Here is a 20,046-nt window from a genome sequence, read left to right as displayed (position 1 = left end):
AAGGAAGGAAGGAAGGAAGGAAGGAAGGAAGGAAGGAAGGAAGGAAGGAAGGAAGGAAAGGAAGGAAGGAAGACTGGCTAAAATCATTCTGGAACTGCAGTTCGAGCTCTACTTAAAACAGTATTTACCTACCACAAAGATTAGTGCAGTCAGCCTTCAGTGTTCTCCAGGGACTGGTTTCAAGATCCCTGTGGAAACCACAAGTTGAGAACGTTCCAGTTCTTTATATAAAATGGAATAGTATTTGCATAGAACTTAAGCACATCCTCTCATACACTCTAAGTCATCTTTAGATGGCTTATAATACCTAGCACACTACAAATGCTGTGTAAGTATAGTTAGACTGTATTCTTCAGGGAATGGTGACCAAAAAATGTGTGTATACATTCGGTACAGATGCAATCTTCTCCCAAATATGTTTGATCGGTGGTTGGTGAAGTGGAGAAGGCAGAGCCTGCAGATGCAGAGGGCTGTTGTTCTGGTCAAGATTTGAAGAACCCCGTTCACCTGACTTCTGGTGAGCGTCTGCTCTTGACTGAGGTTCAGGTTTGCTCCTAGATTACTGTTTAAGCTCCCCACTCCATGTTGATGGAGCAGCTCTGTGATGTTGCCTCACGTGGAGCCTGGGCAGGAGTATTACCTCCTCCAGCTTAGGCTTGCTCACTCGTGCACTTCGGAGAAAATACAAGAGGCATTTCTCCAGTTTCTAGGGCCTATTGCCAATACTGAGCATCAGTGCTGGATGTAAATACAAATACTGACTCATCCGAAATGCCCTCTTAATGCAGAGACCTGGGATTCCTCCAGATAAAAGTATAATTTGTTGGCTTTCAGCTCCCAGATAAAGCTAAAAGCCTCGTCTCTGTGGAACATCTCATTTCTGCTTAAGGGGCAGGAAGTTCCTTCTGCACACAGCAGATAGGCTTCCAAGTGCCTCTTGCTCTCTTGCATAATTACCAGAAGATGACAGGCAGGGTGGGTATTCAACATGCTCCCTCTTCAGGCTCCTCCAAATTAGTTCTGGAGATAGCAAGTGTGTGCTTCTATGGGCTCAGGCATCCATAAGTGCCCTGGGAATGGGGTTGATTGCCACGTGGCCCCTGTGCATACACTAGGCGATCAGCAGAACCCCCCCTGACATCTCTGGGAGGGATCTGCCACTCATGTTGAGCTACCAGCCAAAGGCTACTCATTTCAACAGAGGCTTCTGCAAATAACTGTTGGTAACTATGAGCTCTAAGGAGAAAGCTGCTATGGCGTGGGCACTGTGCAAGCCACAGTCAGTCTCGACCCAGTGAAGGGCCAAGGCAGGGCTTGGTGGTGGTGGGGGGGTGTTTAGGGATCTTTGTGGACTGTGAGGTCATAGAAGCAAATACCCACGGAGTTACGGGGAAAGCTATAGCCCTGCCCCCATGGGCACCCAGCACACCCCCACAGACACCTACAGATACCCTGCAATCCGACAACTATTCTCTCAAATACCCAGCCCCACAAACACCATACCAAGCAGAAATGCACAAATAACCCATAGGCACCATACAGAAGCTTGTGCAGATACTCCTGTACCCCCCCAAATATCCCAAAATACAGCCCCAGTGCCCGGGCTAACACCTAATAGACATCCTCCACCGATCTTTGTGTCACAGGTGGAAACACATCTCCGAACTTCAGAACACCGGCCACAGAATCGACGCCTCTCCAAAGCACCCTCGGATGACTTCTGATATACGTGAGGCTGTGCCACAGTCACACTGCAGAAACCCCTCTCAGGCCCTGACACACAAACATGCATACACACACACACACACACACACACACACATGCACACAGTCATCCCCAAGCACATCGCCCATTCGGATCCTCTCGGCACACATACCTATACCGATTTCCTGTGTATACACACATTCACACACATGCGCATGCACACTCATACACACACTGATTCCATTGACTTACACATATAGTCACTCGCACCGACCTCCTGTGTGCGCACACAGAGACCCTTATGCACACAAAAATCGTCACTGCACACATAGTGACACACAGACACAAACACAACTAACACATGCTAGCGGCCCCATGCTCCGCGTGGTCTCCCCTGCCTCCATGCAGATGCGCGCCCAGACGGAAGCCCTCAGAAATCCTCCCCTCAAACACAGGTGGACCCGGACAGACACTGACTGGCCTGATAAAGTTGGATGAAGACACAGACACCTACACATCACACTCCATTCTACAGTTTGTCGTTTGGGACAATCTTCTACCTATAATCTGGAAAATGAATAAAAGCCATTTATTGTGAACAATGGATTATCACAATACTCTAGTCACAGGAAGATGGAACAAAAAAGTGCTCAAGTGAAATGAAATGGTGCATTCTCCTGTCGCTCCGTCTGGCCCAGGGAAAGCAGGCGGGATAGAGCCCTGCCGGGATTTCGATCAGAGAGGAGCACAGTTGTGGGTTGAAGTGCGATTCTCATGGCGTTGTCAAGAGGTGCTCTGTTCTGATCCTGCCCTCAGAGACAGCCTTCCCTCTGCTGACGAGCTGAGTTGGAGCCTCTGCCCAGCTCTGCAATTGGCTGTCTTTTCAAATCCAGAAAAAAATTTTAAAAGGCAGTAACCCCTACACAAACCCTCAAGACTTTCTCAGAAAATACTTCTTCCAAAGAGGATATAGGATGGTGGGTGTTAGCAAGAGGAGGGGACAGATGCAAGAAATCAAAAAGAAAACCAAAGGGAGGGATAAAGGGATTAGAATGCAAGAAATAGCCCTGGCCAGCTGGTGGCCATCTGGGAGCCTTGAATGGGAAGAACAAAGTTGTTTGAGCTTCTAGCAAGTAGACACAGTTTATCATGAGAGGAGTTTCCACACTGCAGAATAGAGAAGGCAGACATTGCCAGCTATTAAAATATTTTTAAAAATCTAGTGGTTTCCCTCAGGATCAGATTGCAGTGCATTTATTCCTGTGTGCAGTGAGGTGGCTAAGAACATCCTCATTTCAGGAAAGGTTGGAGAGTGTCTAGGGTGCAGCAGAAAGATGAATGTGAACATGGAAACACGCTGTGGGTAAAGACATTTGGTTATTACGTTATAGAGAGGTTTTCTAAAAGTTTTAAATAAAACCATAAGGAAGGTCAATGGTTATAAGAAAAGCAGTAAATTATTGTGATAGGTTATTTCTATTTTGGTAAATATTCAAATTGTGCTTGTGAGTGGCTATCTAAAGAAAAAGAAATAAATCATAAGATCAATAGGTGAAATTGATCCAACATGGCTGATTAGAGAAGGTGGCATATTAGAGACAGAGAAGAGTTACGGAAAATCCAGGTCCTTAGGGGCTGGGGATTTAGCTTAGTGGCACAGCACCTGCCTGGCAAACATGAGGTGGTGAGTTTAATTCCCAGTACTGAGAAAAAAAAAAAAAGAAAAAGAAAATCCAGGTCCTCTGAAACGGAGGAGGCAATCACACCCAGAAATGAAAAGTTAATCTAAAAGATGATCCATGTAGATCAAACCCGGTATCAGGATTTTTGAAAAAGGGAAGCGGTACTGTCATCGGCCGACATCTCCTCCAACCCTGCATCCTCCAAAGAGCAAGCATTTTGAGAGCGGCCCGAAGGAAAGAGTTAGTGCTACAGAGGCCGGACACTGGGATAGGCTCTTTATGTACTGACCCTTCTCCTATCATCCCAACCATGGGGGAACACTGTGTCCAGGTGACTTCCTCTCCAACTCTCACCAAGGGCAAGGGAAGCCCTCCAACTCCAGACAAAGAAAGACTAATCTCCACAAACAGCAGGGCAGCACCAAGTTCTAGGAATCACATGCCTAGAAACCCAGAGAAGGGAAAGAGACTGAGCAGTTGGTCCAGAGTGATCTCTACCCTGTCATTTCCACAAAGACCAGAAAAATCTGAGTTAGTGAGAAATCCTGAACCGCAACCGCCATCACACTTGGGGAAGAAAGAGTCCCTCAACCAAGCCCAGGGACTGCATCAGATTCTGCTGGATGGCAAAGGGAGCTCCTGAGATAGGGTTAATTCAGGGTCTGAATGCAGAGAACGTCTGGTGAAATACTATGCAACAAATTTCTGAAGTGAGAACACAGAGGCCTGCCCAGCACCAAGAGAAGAAGGAGTTATAGGACATCGGCACCAGGTGAAGGAGAGCTCGGTGTTAGGCAAATTATTTCACATCCTACTACTGAGGTGATTGGATCACGGGACAGAGACAAAAGACCATGCCCAAAGCACAGCTTTCATCAAGAATGCAATGACAAGAATGCACCAATAAATTTCAGGAATATCGCTTTGAGCCCGTCAAGGAGGTGGGCTCAGAGAAACTGACACTCCTCACCACCCCCAGGCAGACTGGTAAAGAACCGGAAATACTGGAGGTGGTGGGAGATCGGTATGGCTGCTCATGCCTGAGATTAAAGCCAGAGGGAACTGTGCAGACACCCAGGCTTTGCGGCATGGCAGCCGCGTGGGATTGCTTGTGTGTTCTCTTACTTGGGTGTCTGTTCTGGGTTCTTTTTGGGTTTGTGTGGAGTTTTTTGGTTATTGTTGTTCTTTCCTTTCTTTTTTCCTCATCCCTTTCCTCCAATTCTTGCTTTTGTATCAACCTTTTTAAAACATTTTTCTACATTTTACATTTTTCTTTTCAAGATTTTCCCCCATTTTCTTCTCTGTCTTTCTTCTCTCTTCACTAAGCAGCATTCTGTCCTACCTAGCCTATTTTTTTGTTCTTCCTTGTTTTACCTATCTCTGCCTCCCCTTGCCTCTACTCCACCTTTCATGTGACACATGTATGTAGTAGGTGACACATGTATGTAGTAAATGACCCATGTATGTAGTAGATGTTTTTGGAAAAAAGGAGATGAGGAACAGAGCAATACTTTCACTTGTATGGTACCTTTCATGGTCATCTTGGGGTGACCCCTAACAGAACTGTGCTTATAGGATTCCAACAAAATTAATCACACATATATCAGTGGGTTCCTACAACCTCACAACTTTCCTCAACCCCAGATTATACCCCCTCCACCTACATACTGCCCCCCATCCTCACAGATATCTTCTTAAAACCTGTCAACACTAATCCTTTACTCCAACTATAAAAGGACTTTAACAAAGTCTGACCCCCCTATCTAGTTTTTGTACCTATTATTACTCTTATCTACCTCTCCTCCTACTGACTTATTCTCTTTTGTCTCCCTTTCCTCCTTCTCTTTCCTTTCCTTCTCTTTCCACATCATAGACTAACTGATAATAACAATATAGTATAGACACCAAATTGTACCAACAAATGGTGAAAGTGTAAGATCCAAGTTTATTACCTATGAGTGATACATGACTGGATCTATCGACACTGTTATAACCACTGTTATAACACTGTTATAACCACTGTTATAACCTCACAATACAGTGACAGAGTCTACCCCCTTAAAATCGAATAGCTGAAGGAGTGAAAAATATGTCTGAACAAACAGAAGTGATAAACACACCAGCAGAAAACAGAATATAAGTAGCAAGATCTTCATATTAACTTCAAACTGTCCTTAGTCTGTTTGATGTCAAACTCCAGCACAAGAAAGAAAAAAAGAAAGAAAGAAAGAAAGAAAGAAAGAAAGAAAGAAAGAAAGAAAGAAACCAAAACATGAAAAATACACTGCAACAGAATGTTCCCAAAGCCTTTCAACTCTTCCAAAGCAGGTCCAAGGGACATCAATAGAGAGGAAAGCAAACACCAGATAACAGAGCTGTACAAAATGAAGAGCTAAAGAAACTCGGTAAATTCAAAGAGGACACTGACACAAAAGATGACAGAACCAACATTCACATTAACCAGTGTGGACACGGGAGAACCAAATAAAAAATTGGAAGAAGTGACCAAAAGAGGTCAAAGCATAACTGGGAAATTTACCAAAGATATAGACCCCATGAAAAGATGCCGGACAGAAATACTGGAGACAAAAAATTTATACAAAAAATTGTATAAAATTCATAAACTGTAGAAATAACCAATGTGAAGACATTTCTGAAATTGAGGACCAAGTGGTAAAACATGACAAATTACTCAGAGAAGCCTTAAAAGCAATAAGAGAGCAAGAAAAATTCAACTAACAGCTACTAAATGATGCTAAGAAAACTAACCCAAGGCTGATTGGACTTAGACAGAAATTAGGAGATAGCACACATAGAAAAATAATCTGTTTATAGAAAACATAATAAAGAAAATCTTCCAAGTACAGGGAAAGATTTCAACATACAGGTAAGCAAGGCTTACAGAATACCAGCTATGGTAAAAGAAGCCCACCATGACACATCATAGTCAAAGTCCCAGATCTCCAACAAAAAGACATAATTTTAAAAACTGCCAGAGAAAAGCAAAAAATCATGTGTAAAGGTAAATTCATAAGGACTACAGACTTCTCAATACAAACTTGAAAAGCCAGGAGAGCTTAGAGTGAAGTGTTTCAAGGACAAAAAGCAAACAACTTCCAACCCAGACTAACCTATCCTGCAAATCTATCTTACAAAATTGATGGGGAAATAATGATATGCCATAACAAAGAACACTTTAAGAGATACATGAACACCAACTCAACACTCCAAAAAATATGTAATATTCTAGACAGAGACAATGAAGCTGAAAAAGCTTAAAAAAAATCAAATGGAATTATTACATCGATCAAGTTAAACAAAGAAGAAAAATAAAAGTGTCATCAACAGAAGAAAAATGCAAAGACAGGAATAAATCAATAATTCTTAGTAATAACTCCCAATGCAAATGACATCAACTCCCCCATTAAAAGACATAGATTGGAAGACTGGGTCAAACCAGAATCCACCAATCTGCTGCATTAAAGAAACTCATCTAATCCCAAAAGAAATTCATAGACAAAAAAAAGCAAAGGACAGAAAACAATATTCAATGTTCCATGACTCCAGAAGCAAGAAAGGATAGCAATTTTATTTTCAGACAAAGTAAACTTCAAGCTTAAAGTGATTAGGAGAAGCAAAGAAAATTTCTATGTATTAGCTAAGGGAACACTCCAATAGGTAGAAATAACAATTGTGAATATATATGCAACAAATAATTGGAGCAACTAACTTCATAAAGTAAACACTGCTGGGCATAATATGGCAGAAAAAAAACAACAGCATGATCATAATGGGGGACCTGAATAGCTCACTTTCAGAAAGAGACAGATTAGTCAAAAGAAATAAACAGACAAATGTCAGAGATGAACTATACTTTTGAACAGATGGATTTAATATATATCTATAGAATGTTCTACCTTACTACAACAAAACACAAACCAAGAAGACATAAAAATTCTGAACAATCTGAACAATAAAACAAAAAATTCTGAACAATTCTGAACAGTAAAACAAACAATGAAATTGAAACGTTAATTTTTTAAAAAGTGCCAACTAAGAATAGCCCAGGACCTGATGGATTCACTGATGAATTCTCCAAGACCTTTAAGGAAGTTATATCACAGAACGAATATTGTCAAAATGGTCATACATCCAATATATACATTTAATGAAATCCCACTCAGAATAGCTACAGCATTCTTCACAGAAAAGAATCTTAAAATTCATATGGAGCCAAGAGAGACCCAAAATAGCAAAAGCAATCCTGGGCAACAAGAGCAAAGCTAGAGATATCGCAATACCTGACTTCAAGTTACATTCAAAAGCTATAGTGATAAAAACAGTATAGCATTAGCACAAAAGCAGATCTGTGTATCAGTGAAGTGGAAAAGTGGGTGCAGAAACAATCCTAGACACATCCACCCCCCTGTTCTTTGACAAAGGAGCAAAAAACATATACTGGAGGAAAGATACACTCTAACAAATGGTGCTGGGAAAACTGGCTATCCACACTCAAAAGATTAAAGCTAGACCCATATCTCTTACCATGTACCAAACTAAAATCAAAATGGATAAAAGGTATTGTGAAGTAGGAAGAAAATGTTCAAATGGGGAGGGTAACAAGGGAGGATTAGGGGAGAGGGAAAGAAGGAAAAAGAAAATGGAAAGAAGGAAACGGAAACAAAGCTTTTGTAGATGGGGAGGGAGGAAGAATAGAAGAGTAGGAAGGGAAATGGGAAAAATACTAAGATATATTATGTATAAGCACAAATTCCCTATGATGAATGTGATCAATATGTATGACAAATATGTACTAATGAAAAATAAAGTTTAAAAAATGGATGAAAGATCTAAATATTAAAACAAAAGCACTTAACCCACTGGAAGATAAAGTGAATAAAACTCTTGAAGTCAAGAGTTTTCTGAACAGAACAGAATTGCAAAAGCACAAGAAATAACAAGAGTAAATAAATGGTATTATATCAAATTAAAATGCTTGAGCACAGCAAAGGAAACAACCAACAGAGTAAAGAGACAATGTACAGATTGGGAAAACACTTTTGCCATATATTCCTTGAGGAGAGGACTAATATCTAGTATATGTAAAGAACTCAAGAGAATTTACTCTCCCAAAATAAAAAAAAAAATGTGTAACTGAAATGAATAGACACTTCTCAGAAGAAAAAATACAAAAGTCCTATAAGTACATTTTAAAAATATGAACATCACTGGCCATTAGACAAATGCAAATTAAAACAACGCTTAAATTTCATCTTGTACCAGAAAGAATGGCTATCATCAAGGAAACAAAAAGTAAAAGTACTGGCAAGGCTGTGGAGAGAAAGAAACCCTTCTATAATGTTAGTGAGAATGTAAACTAGTTACAGCCACTATGGAAATCAGTATAGACATTCCTTAAAAACTGAAACTACAAATTCTATTCAACCCAGCTATTCCCCTCCTAGTTATCTTCCCAAAAGAGTTAAAGACATCATAGTACAGTGCTATATGCATCTTATGCTTATAGCATCACAGTTCATGATAGCTAAATTTTGGAACCAGCCTATATGTCAACCAACAGACAAATTGATAAAGAAAATGTAGTATATATACATAATGGAATACTACTTAGCTATAATGAAGGATGAATTTGAGTCATTTGTGGGAAGAATTATATACCTTGGAATAAATATGTTAAGTGAGTAAATCAGACACACAAGTTTAAATACCATATGGTTTTTATGATATAAGTCCAAAGCATAAGTAAGCAAAGAGCAAAATAAAAAACAGATAAAGGGAAACAGGGACATAGTTCCTTTGCAAATGGGAAGGGCACTAGGAGATGGAGGGAAGAGGGGGAGGAGTGCAGAGAAAGGGGATATAAAAAGAATTAAGATTGTCACAACCCAAATACTGACAATGAAAGTAGTCATTGTGTATTGCAAACATGTACTAATAAATGTTTAAAAAACAAAAAATCTAATTCAATAAATAATTTTAAGAATCAATAGGGACCCGGGGATATAGCTCAGTGGCACAAGTGCCTGCTTGGCAAGCGCAAGGTCCTGAGTTCAATTCCTGGTACCAAAAAAAAAAAAAAAAAAACCCAGAATCAATACGCACACCATAATATGTACGGACATTGTGCACCCACCCAGTGGTCACACAGAGAACTGAAGAACAGCGTGTCAGAAGCTAAGCTCATTGCGTGTTCGGCACCCATCAAAACTTCGCAACATTTCTGTTCCATCCCAACTCTGTAAATGTCACCTCACTTCCCCGTCATTGGCTATGACAGCTAAATCAATTGCTCATCTCCCACATCCGGACACTGGCCTCCAAGCCCTAACTATTCTTTCTCCCTAAGCACTTTAGCCCATGGCCTCCTCTCCTTCCTCATGGCCACTGCCCTTTCTCAGCCTTCATCAGCATAGCTGCAAAGCTCACCAGCTTCTCTGGACCTAACTTCTAATCCTGGAACTCTGGAATGTCACTCTTCTTATTTGCAGTGGACAGCGTTTATAAAAACAAACAAAAGCAATCTTAGATTCATTATCAAATACTGAGTGTCAGTGTATGGGTCTTTGTGAATGTATGGGTCTTTGTGAATGTATAGATCTTTACCTTAAGTGCCAGGGGTACATCAATGATCACAACAGCAGTGTCTGCCCTGGTGGAGTTACAGTCTTGTAGAAAAAAACACACAAACATAATAAGTTACACAATATTTTGGAATTGACAAGACCTGTGCAAAAGATAAGATAAAGGAATTAAAGATGTCCTGTGTGGGTATGTGCCCAGGCTAGACCACTGAGAGGTTTGCAGCTGATCAAAGGAGGCAAGAAGTAAGCTGTGTGGGTTTCTGGGGGAAGAGCACTCCTCAGAGAGAGGAGACCCAGAGATGTTCCCTAGGTGCAACATAGCAGGATGGAAGAGCAGGCAGTTTGGGGTGGCTGGGGAGATGAAGGATAGATGGCGGAACCATAATGCCTATCACGTGAGAAGCCCTGGGTTTCAGCCCCAGTACCATGAAAAAAAAAAAAAAGAATCTTTTATAAAATAAGAAAATATTGATGGAAATACTGAAACTATTATCATAATGGAAAATGAATTACAATGAAGTCCTTACATACTGACTTTATCTCCTATCAGTTAACTCACACACAAGAGACTGAGTCTCCTGTAATTTCTGTAAAACTTAAACTTTTTCCTAAAGTTTTATCCCTTGAAATATGAATGCACATTTCAAATCAGTCACCTTTGATGTGATTACCATCACCATCTCTTTCTGCCCCATTTTCCCCCAGCGATTTCTTCCCAGATCTTAAATACGTCCCGGAAAAAGCAATGTACTTGGTCAGTGGTCCTAAGATGAAGAGGTTAGTGGAAATGAATATAAAAAGTTTTTATTTGAGGGCAATTTTAACAGGAGAAAATTAATTTAATGCTCCCCCCCACAAATAAGTTGAAAGATTCTCAAAGCACCATAGAGGGAGAAGTAGGCTAAAGAGACAGGCTGTCTAATTACTCTGTTGTAGAGCACACTATATACCCACTTCATAAGGTAACAAAAGCAGACTTTAACAACGATTTTCAGAGAGATAAGATCAGATGCACTGGAGCATTGTATGTAAGCCGGGCAAAGTTACACAACAAACTAAATCTTAAAAAGACAGTTCCATGACTTAAATGGAGATTTTCAAGTATTTAGTGTTCGTTTCTAAGGTATTTAGTGTTCGTTTCTAAGGCTATTGCTGAGAGAAGAAGAAAGATAAGGTATGGATTGTGTGAGTGATGATGTGTGGAGATTGAGATATACTCAAATCTATTAACTTTCCAGATTCTTGGTTGGGTGGGTGGAGAATGCAAGAGGTTGAGTGGAAAATTCCAGGAAACTCCTCAGAAAAGAACTTCATCAGGTAATAGCAGGCATAATGGAAAAGTGTCTCTAAGAAGCAAGTAACCTGGCAGGAAGTCCATTTGGAGAAAAAGTGAGTCTTCCCACAAACTCTCCTTGCTCCTCCAGGAGAAAGTCTAGAAAGACCCATGACCAAAGCAAAAGTAAGTTCTGAGTGGGTGCTGGTTTAAGAAATCAAAGTATCTTTCACTGATCTGATGGGACCACTATATACACAAGATTCTCAGGAGATAACTTTTTACGGGATTGAAACAAACTTAACACTTGAAAAGTAGTCAAAAGCAATAAATGTTTAAAGAAAAACTTTTAAGTATTACTTTTGTGCTAATGATTAGAAAGTACAGAAGAAAAAATACATTTTTATGATAAACTTAATAAAATAAGAAAGCAATTATAGGCTGGCCATCCCTAATCTGAACATCCAAAATCTGAAATGCTCCAAAATCCTAAATATTTGCATGCTGGCATTATACCATAAGTGGAAAACTTCATACCTCACTCATGTGACAGGTTGGAGTCAAAACTCAGATGCAATTGAGTCTTTTGGGGGCCAGAGGTAGAACGTTATGGTTTGTATCTATATGTTCTCCCAAATCTTCATGCACTCATCCAGCTTTTCGAAGCTGGCTGGATCAAGGGCATGTGATACTTGGATTAAGAGTGTACAGTACTAAATTAGCTAATTAGCATAGTTTGGGATGTGGCTGAATGGATTTACTGAAGACAGAAGCCTCACCCTGGGTGTGAGTGGTACCTCCCAAATGGCTTGTAGCATGGGTGGGATAAAAGAGCGAAGGTAGGCTACTGGGTTAATAATATCCCTTAGTTATTATGGGCTGATCGGGTCTGCTGGCTGACTCACAGAGGTTCACTTACTATGAGTTCCAGACAAGGAGCCTAGGCCTTGGACAGATTCACAAGTGAACATGAAAAGCCAGTTGCATAAGTCCTGCTCAGGTCTGCTTCATATTGGTCTCCATCAGTAGGCTGCTGCTGCTGCTGCAGCTGCTTACTACTTTTCTCCCTCTTGCCTATTTTGCCATGAACTATTTCTCCTCTTTGATGCCCATTTGCCATGCCACTATGCTTTGGGTCCAGTTGAATATGGACTGAAACCTCTACAAATTGTGAGCTGTAATAAACCTTTCCTCCCTTAAAAAAAAAAAAAAAAACTTCAGATGCACTAAAAAACATTGCATAAAATTCCTTTTCTGCTCTGTGTCCAAGGTGTATATGAAAAATAAATAAACTTAGTGTTTAGACTTGGATTCTATCTCTGAGGTATCTCATTATGTATATACAAGTATTTTAAAATCTGAAAAAAAACTCTGACATATGAAGCACTTCTGCTCCAAGGATCTCAAATAAAACACTCAACTAGTATAAAAAGGTCACCCAGTATTGGGACTGTTTGGGGAAACCAAAATAGTTTCATGATTTCTGGCACTACCAAAAAAAAAATCTTGCTTATAGATCATCTCTCCAGATTATATAAACTTTAATATTTTATTTTAATCACAAGCTTGTGATTTGTTGAACCATGAGAAGATCAGCTGTGGACTACTGCAAAGAGTTAGTCCAGCCGTTAAGAATGCTTTATGCTGCAGTCCAGGCTGTCTGGTTTGAATCTGGGCTCTGCTGCTTGCCAACTTCGGCAAATTGTTTACATTTCTGTGCCTTGGTTTTATCATCCTTAAAGACAGTACAATAATATTGACTATCTCCTAAGGTCATGCTGAGAAGTAAATGAGTTAATAAGTGCTTGGAACAGGGTTTCATAAATAGTAAGAATTTAGTAAATATTTCCTATTATTACATATTAAGAAAAAAATCATGAAGAGAAGAAAGTGGTTTATCTTTCTGTGACTAAGATGTGAGGCATGGTGTTGCATGCCTGTAGCCGCAGCTATTCAGCAGACAGATGCAGGAGGATTGCTTGAGCTCAGCTTAGGTAACACAGTAAGACAACATCTCCAAAAAAAAACTGTCAGGATACATTCAGGTAATTACTGGCTTTGGTTTAGCTTACTAGGGGTAAGACTTCAATCTCCATTGGCCACTTCACCATTTCTAGCACGTTGGCCTTTTATCCTTCAGCTCATAGCCTCTTCATATCACAATAGTTGCAATAGCTCCAGACATCTCAATTGTGTTGGAAATCAGGAAGAAGAGAGCCATCTATGGGAGAGGAAAAATAGACAGGAGAGGATATATATATATATGGGAGAGAGTGACTTACTGTCTCAGATAATTTCACTTTTTTTAGGGAATAAAAACTTTTCCCAGGGCTCTCTGCTGATTTCTAATTAGCTAGAAATAGGTCATGTCTGGTGTATTAGCCACCTTTTATTGCAATAGCATATAGCTGAGGCTGGGCAAGATATAAATGAAAGAGGTTTCTTTAGTTCTCAGTTTTGGAGGCTGAGTGCTGACAACATGGCACTGGCTCTGGTGAGGCCCCAGAAGCATCACCTCCTGATGGATGGCATCATGGCGTCATAGTAGGGTTGTGTGTGAGAAGGAAGGCCCATGTGGCAGCACAGAATGTCAGAGAGCTTGGGAACAGAACAGTCTCCTTCTTTTGTAATAACCCTAACAGAAGAACCAACCAAAATCCTATGAGAACTACATTAATTCCTTCAGAAGACCATGCTACTAGGCCCCACCTCATAAAGGTCTTGCCACCTCTGATGTTACCACACCAGGGACAAAGCTTCCATCATATGAACCCCTCAGGGACAAAGCATAGCACTTGCCCTTTTTTGTCAAGGAGGAAAAGGAGGATGGCATTTGAGTAGGCAGGCACAGTGCCCTCCACTCCTGATCATGTGCAATATACCAAGTGCTCTACTCCTGCCTCCACCGAGGGAAGGTCAGCCTGTCTCAGAGAACTGGTGTTAATTACCCAGTAATTCAGGAGCATTTATAACATGTGAGGACATGGGTGCTGCTGCCATCTACCTTCATGCACGGTGGCGGCCATGAGCGATGTCCACTTCTTCCTGGGGCTGGCTTCAAGAGCCCAGTCTTCTACGAGGCTGCCTAAGTCCCAGGGGGAACACATGAGTGTAATCCTGGAGTTCTGACCCATTCCATATTTTTTGATTCCTTGCTCCCTACTGAGGATTCTCTTTTCCCTTCCAGTCATACACCTCTCATGAGAAAATAAGAGCAGCGTACATCAAAGGTGGCAGTTACATGTTTGGCTTTCCTGGATACCAGAAAAGGGAGAGCACAAAGAGTCTGGCATGTTCAGAAAGGTCCCCAAGGATGAGCTGGTGGGGCTTTGCAGAATGGCAAGAATGTACACAAGTGAAGGGATGAAGGAGCAGGGAATTCCTGTCTAAAAAGAGCCTGAGAAAAGGCTCCTGGTTGGAAGGAGCAAGATACACAAGGGCCAGTTGTTCTGATCTGTGCAGAACTGCCACGTTGCCCTCCCCCAGGCCCAAATGCGATTGTGCTGACTAGCAAGAAGCACAGGCCATATAGAGGTGACTTCCCTAAACTGGCTTTCAGTTTAATTAGTGAGTCCGGCCGAGGCTGTGTATGAGTCTTCATGATATCAAGTGGGTGATGTCAGGTTAGCATTGCTTTTTGTCAGCAGCCACAGTTGAGCCCAGAGAGAGACTGTGGGGATAAGGTATGAGATAACATTTCCGCTGAGGCCAGTGTGACTCCAGAGAAAATTCCTTCCCAGAATTGCTTACAAAGCAGATTACTAGTTAACTACAACCTGAATCTGGCTGTTCCATCCTTTTTTCAAGGATGCTTTGCTCCCTCTGTTACAGGCCTTGCCTGCCCAGCCACTTGTCTAGCGCATCCGGTCACAGTCCCCTCACATTTTTATCAATGTGAACGTGATCGTTAAATACTGAGGTTCTGGCTGCCTCGTGGCCTTTTGTTCCCTGTGAACAACAGGCCATCCAGATTCCCGTTGCATCACCATTTTGTCTCTTGCTCTTTCTCTTTGCCATGAACCATAACACCTTCCAGGACATTGGGGATTCACTGCAGGGGTCCCTAATAACTGGCATCCAATGTGGGGTTTGAACCCTGGACCCTCTTTTTTTCCTCAGAACTTGGAAAAAAAATGCCCAAAGTTGAGAACATGCCAAACATTACCATTCATAATGCTACAGCCAATCCAAATGCGACCTACATCCGTTGGAAAGTGCATGGAGACTGGATAACTCGGGTAAAAATACATCTCTCTCTAGGTATGCCACATAAAAAATCAACTAAAAATAGCATGCATGGGTATTCTTCAATAAGTTGCCACTTGTTCTGTGACAACTTCTTAAACTTAACTGAAAACAAACAAAAGTTAATACTACATGAAATACACAGGATGGTACAAAGAATGATAAACAGCTAGTTTCTAGACGTTAATGAAATCAATCAATTTGAGCTTCCTGGTGGGATTGGTTTGGGGGCCTTTTGGTCTAAAGATAGTAGGTGAGTACTTCTTCCTCTTATAGGAGTAAGAGTCAACTCAGTAAGCAGAGTGCTTTAGGACTGATAACGGGATTATATATATGAGATTGAGTCCCTGAGAATGGTACTGGCTCTGAAAAGCTGAAGCAGTGATTCTCAAGTGTATAAAAAAACAAGACATTGTTCTTTATATTAAGAGAGCCCAGCAACCATAAGCAGAGTAGACATGGCAGTCTAAGGGGCAGGAGGGGGAGAAGGAGTCCTAGGGACCGATATGACAAGTATATCCGATAAAGCGGCACAAAACACCAAGGATCCATCCCTGTTTCTGAAGACATCAGGCTTACAAACATAGAGAAGTTTCTAAATTAATAAGATTTATGCAAGAAAATAATGGTAATAAATATTATGTAGAAAAAGAAAAAATAGGAAAACCATCAAACTCATTTGATATGTGAAAATGAAAATTAAAGGTAAAGAAAAATTGGACCATGAGAATAGCATTTGTCTAAAATATAGAGACCAACAACACTTCAAACACAAAAAGAAAAAACAAAATATCACCCCCTTAGAACAGAAATGAGAATCAGGAAAACTAGACAAAAAAGGAAAACAATAATCTGACTAAACAAGAGCATGTAACATTATGATGTGCTTCTTAGGGGTTGTTAAAATGAGGTTCCTGTTAAACTTGGAAGTTTATTGAGTTGTAGAATTATCACTATGATCCAATTTGGAACATTTCTATCATCTCATAAGATCCCTCCAACCCATTTCTACCTCTTCATCTTAATTAGGTACAATATACATATTATAAATCCATCTATTTTACATGTATAGTTTTTTGGCAGGAAGTTTATTGAGCTGTAGAATCGTCACTATGATCCAATTTGGAACATTTCTGTCATCTCATCCCTCCAACCCATTTCTACCCCAGCTCCTGGCAATCATTAATCTACTTCCTCTCCCTGTGTTACTCTCCCACTTCAGGGGACAGTACAATACATGGCTTTTATATGTGGCTTTTTCCATTGCACATAAAGGAGCCGTTCTTCTTGTTAAGTGTGGAGACTGTGTCCCCCAGATCCCCAACTCCGCACCTGGACATCCCACTTGCTCTGTTTGGCCCAGTTCAGTCCTGTGACCCAGAAGGTAGAAGGAACAATTCCAAGATGCTGGACTGGTGCCACCAGAGGGCAGCCTATGTGGCAGGTTTCGGTAGGGGAGAAGGGTCTGCACTGTAGGAACAACACAGAGCCCGGATAGTGTTGACATCAGCAGTATAGATACGGAACCTGATGAAAAGGAGTGTGTGGTGGGAGAGTTCTCCAGCTCTAGCTGTCTTGTTCTGCCCCATGCCTCAGGAGGTGTGTTCATGATCTTGGTTTCTAAGGAGACTGCCACTGAGACACTTGGGGAAACCTTCAACAGAGGAAAGGTGCAGGGCAATTCCGGGGGTCTGCAATGTTCTGCTCTGTGGATGGCACTCCCACAACTCAGTCCTGTTGTCCTGAATCCTAAACTCCAGACCCCCTTTTTTCCTTCCAAACATACCTGCCCGCTTTTGTTCACTTTGGGTCTCTGGTTTTCTACTCCATGAGGAGTAGAACCAAAGGTCATCTTCCTTGTAGTCTTCTGAGCTTAGCATTGTGCCTGCAATGACTAGGTGATGAGCAAATGTATTATTCTTGCAGCTCAACTGGCGTTCTGCCAATACTATTATAGCTTATCTAGTTTACTACGTATACTCTTAACAAAGACTTCCACTGGAAAAGAAGGTGGCCTGGAGGGAAAACTCAAATCCCACCAAATCTGGTTCTTCACCCTTGGCATGGCCCTAGCTGTCCATCATGGTCCTGTTGCAAAACGCTAACTCACCAGTCCTTATATACTTTGACAGCCCAGTTCTTGACTTCCAAAGTGGGAAAGTCGATGCCTCCCAGTAGGATACTCAACATTACTTCTACTGTAAAGATGATTTCCAAGGGTTAGGGATTTAGCTCAGCTGCACAGCGCCTGCCTGGCAAGTGCAACATCATGAATTTGATTCCCGGTACCAGAGAAAAACCAAAAAAAAAAAACAAAAAAACAAGATGATTTCCATTTGTCCACTTATAATGTGGACAAATTATTCTCTGTGTAAAACCCCCTGCCTCATGTGGGCAGCATTCCCATTTTCTCAGAACAACTAAACTAGGCAGTAGAAACAGCAGCAGTCTGGCAGACAGGGTGCCCAGGATTGTATGTTCTGGTGTTACCCTTGAGCAGGGAAAGGGAAAGGGACAAGGATGGGCTCCACACTGTGCCAGTCCACCTACACACATCTGTCCCACAAATGGGTGCTTTTGAAAAATGTTCCTGTCCTCAAACAAGTTCTTTTCTCCTTCTAACATGTTTGGAAAGACTGCTTTAAACTTTGTTGCAAACTCTCACTTAACCTGGTGGGTGATCATCATATTAATTAGTGTTTTCTCACTTTTTTTATTTCTAGCTGAACTACTATGATTCTATGAAAGCCATCATTTCCAGCTCCAACCATGAGCCCACGGCTCTAGTAATAGGTACTCCTCCCACTCCTGTCACATTTGTGCTGTTCCTTTTCTGGGTGTTGGGTCCTTGGAGGTTCACTCTTTATTGTTTCTACATTGTAATGGGCACCCCATACTCTGCTAATGACTTATAATGTGGCTCCAAAATGGGACATTCTCCATTGCTTAATGTATCCTTAGTTTCCTAAGCCTCAAACAAGGCTTAGGAGAGGGAGGGTGGGAGGGAGGAAGAGAGAGAGGAAAAGAGAAAGAGAGATGAAGAGTGGTAGAAAAAGAAAGGAGAGAGGGAGGGAGGAAGAGAGGGAAGGAGGGAAGGAGGATGCCACCATCTGAGTACCTTTAATGTGTTATATGATATTAAATATATAGGGATATCGATGTGGAACTGTCCGTATGGGACATTTATATAAAGTGGACTTTGGGAATTTATAAGAATTTAAAAAGCATGAAGATTTGTCACCGGGAGAAACATGAAATTTCTGGAAGCTACTCTAAAACCAAGTGAATGTCCAGAAAGGCCAAGGGAGAGCCTAGCTCCCTCAGTCTCAGGGATGATACCAATGTCTTAGCCCATTTTCTGTTGCTATAACAGAATACCCTAAAATTATAAAGAAAAGTTTATGTGGCTCATGATACTGGAGCCTGGAAGTCCAGAAGCACAGCAACTGCATCTGGAGAGAGGTTTCATGCTACATTATCTCATAGTGGAGAAGTGGAAGGCCAAGGGAGAGTGTGTGGGAAAACTCACTTTTAAAACAAAGTCACTCCCAGGAGAACTAATCCATTCTCAAAAATTGACCTTAATCCATTATTGAGGGTGAAGCATTCACAACCTAAACGTCTCCCATTAGGCCCCACCTCCCCACATAGCTGACCTGGGAATTAAGATACTAACACATGAACTTCTATGAGACACACTCAAAGAACAGCCCCAGTGAACAGCTAATACTGGGCATGGATTTGACCAAGATGATCTTGAGTCAGTGCTACTTATGGGGGGATCATTTTGACTGAGGATATACATTTCAGAATTGAGTGAGTTTTGAGGGAGCAAACTGGTCCAAATTTAAACCAGGAATCCAGTCTCCTTTATAATAGAGCATTTCCTAAGTACCAGCTAATGGTCTGAAATTGATGCAGCCCTTTGCCTGGCTTTGGAGGTTCCTAACTGGAACATTTCCCTAAGGTGTATAGGTTCTGTCCTATGTGCCGTACATTCTACCTTATTTGATCACCATAACAATCTCACGGCTTACATCCAGTACCCACGTCATCTCAGGGATGAGTCAGCTAAACCACAAAAGTAATTAGTACATTGCTCAAAGTTTTTGCATTGTTCTGACAGAAATCCAATTCTGAGTTAAGCAAACAGAAGAATTTCGGGAATTGCTCATGGGACAGATGAAGGGCAGGAAAATAAAATATCTCCACACTGGGAAATCCAGGGGGGAAAGATTCAAATTCTGCTCAGTGTCTGAGTCTCTTACCCGATTCCCTCTGCACACAAGTTTCCTCGAAGAGTAGTGAGCCCATTCTTTACACAGCTTTGCCACAAACAAGGGGTGGATGACACTATTGCAACCACCCTGGGAAGGGTCTCACTGAAACAATACGGCCATATGTGTGACAATCATGTCCCTCCTTTTTCACTCCGTTGCACCCGAAATCCATTCCTAAACTTTTAAGAACCTGTTTGGAGTATACCACACAGTGTCTTGTTATGCATAAAATACTTAACACACTTTTAAACCACTCAGAA

At 41.3% G+C, this 20,046-nt stretch overlaps 1 protein-coding gene across 1 annotated transcript in view; it reads left to right on the top strand.

Moving 5' to 3' along the window:
• Nucleotides 1-20,046, top strand: part of LOC102018211 (WD repeat-containing protein 49-like) — an 83,732-nt gene that overhangs the window by 9,794 nt on the left and 53,892 nt on the right. The window contains exon 2 of the mRNA XM_013515901.1: nt 18,230-18,299. Coding sequence (XP_013371355.1) covers nt 18,230-18,299 — 70 coding nt within the window. The remainder of the gene's footprint in view (nt 1-18,229; nt 18,300-20,046) is intronic.

This window comes from Chinchilla lanigera, unplaced genomic scaffold, assembly GCF_000276665.1.
Source record: "Chinchilla lanigera isolate Chin_1 unplaced genomic scaffold, ChiLan1.0 scaffold00030, whole genome shotgun sequence".
NCBI lineage: Eukaryota > Metazoa > Chordata > Mammalia > Rodentia > Chinchillidae > Chinchilla > Chinchilla lanigera.
Note: the sequence above shows the minus strand (reverse complement) of the source record. Positions and strands in the feature narration are given on the sequence as shown.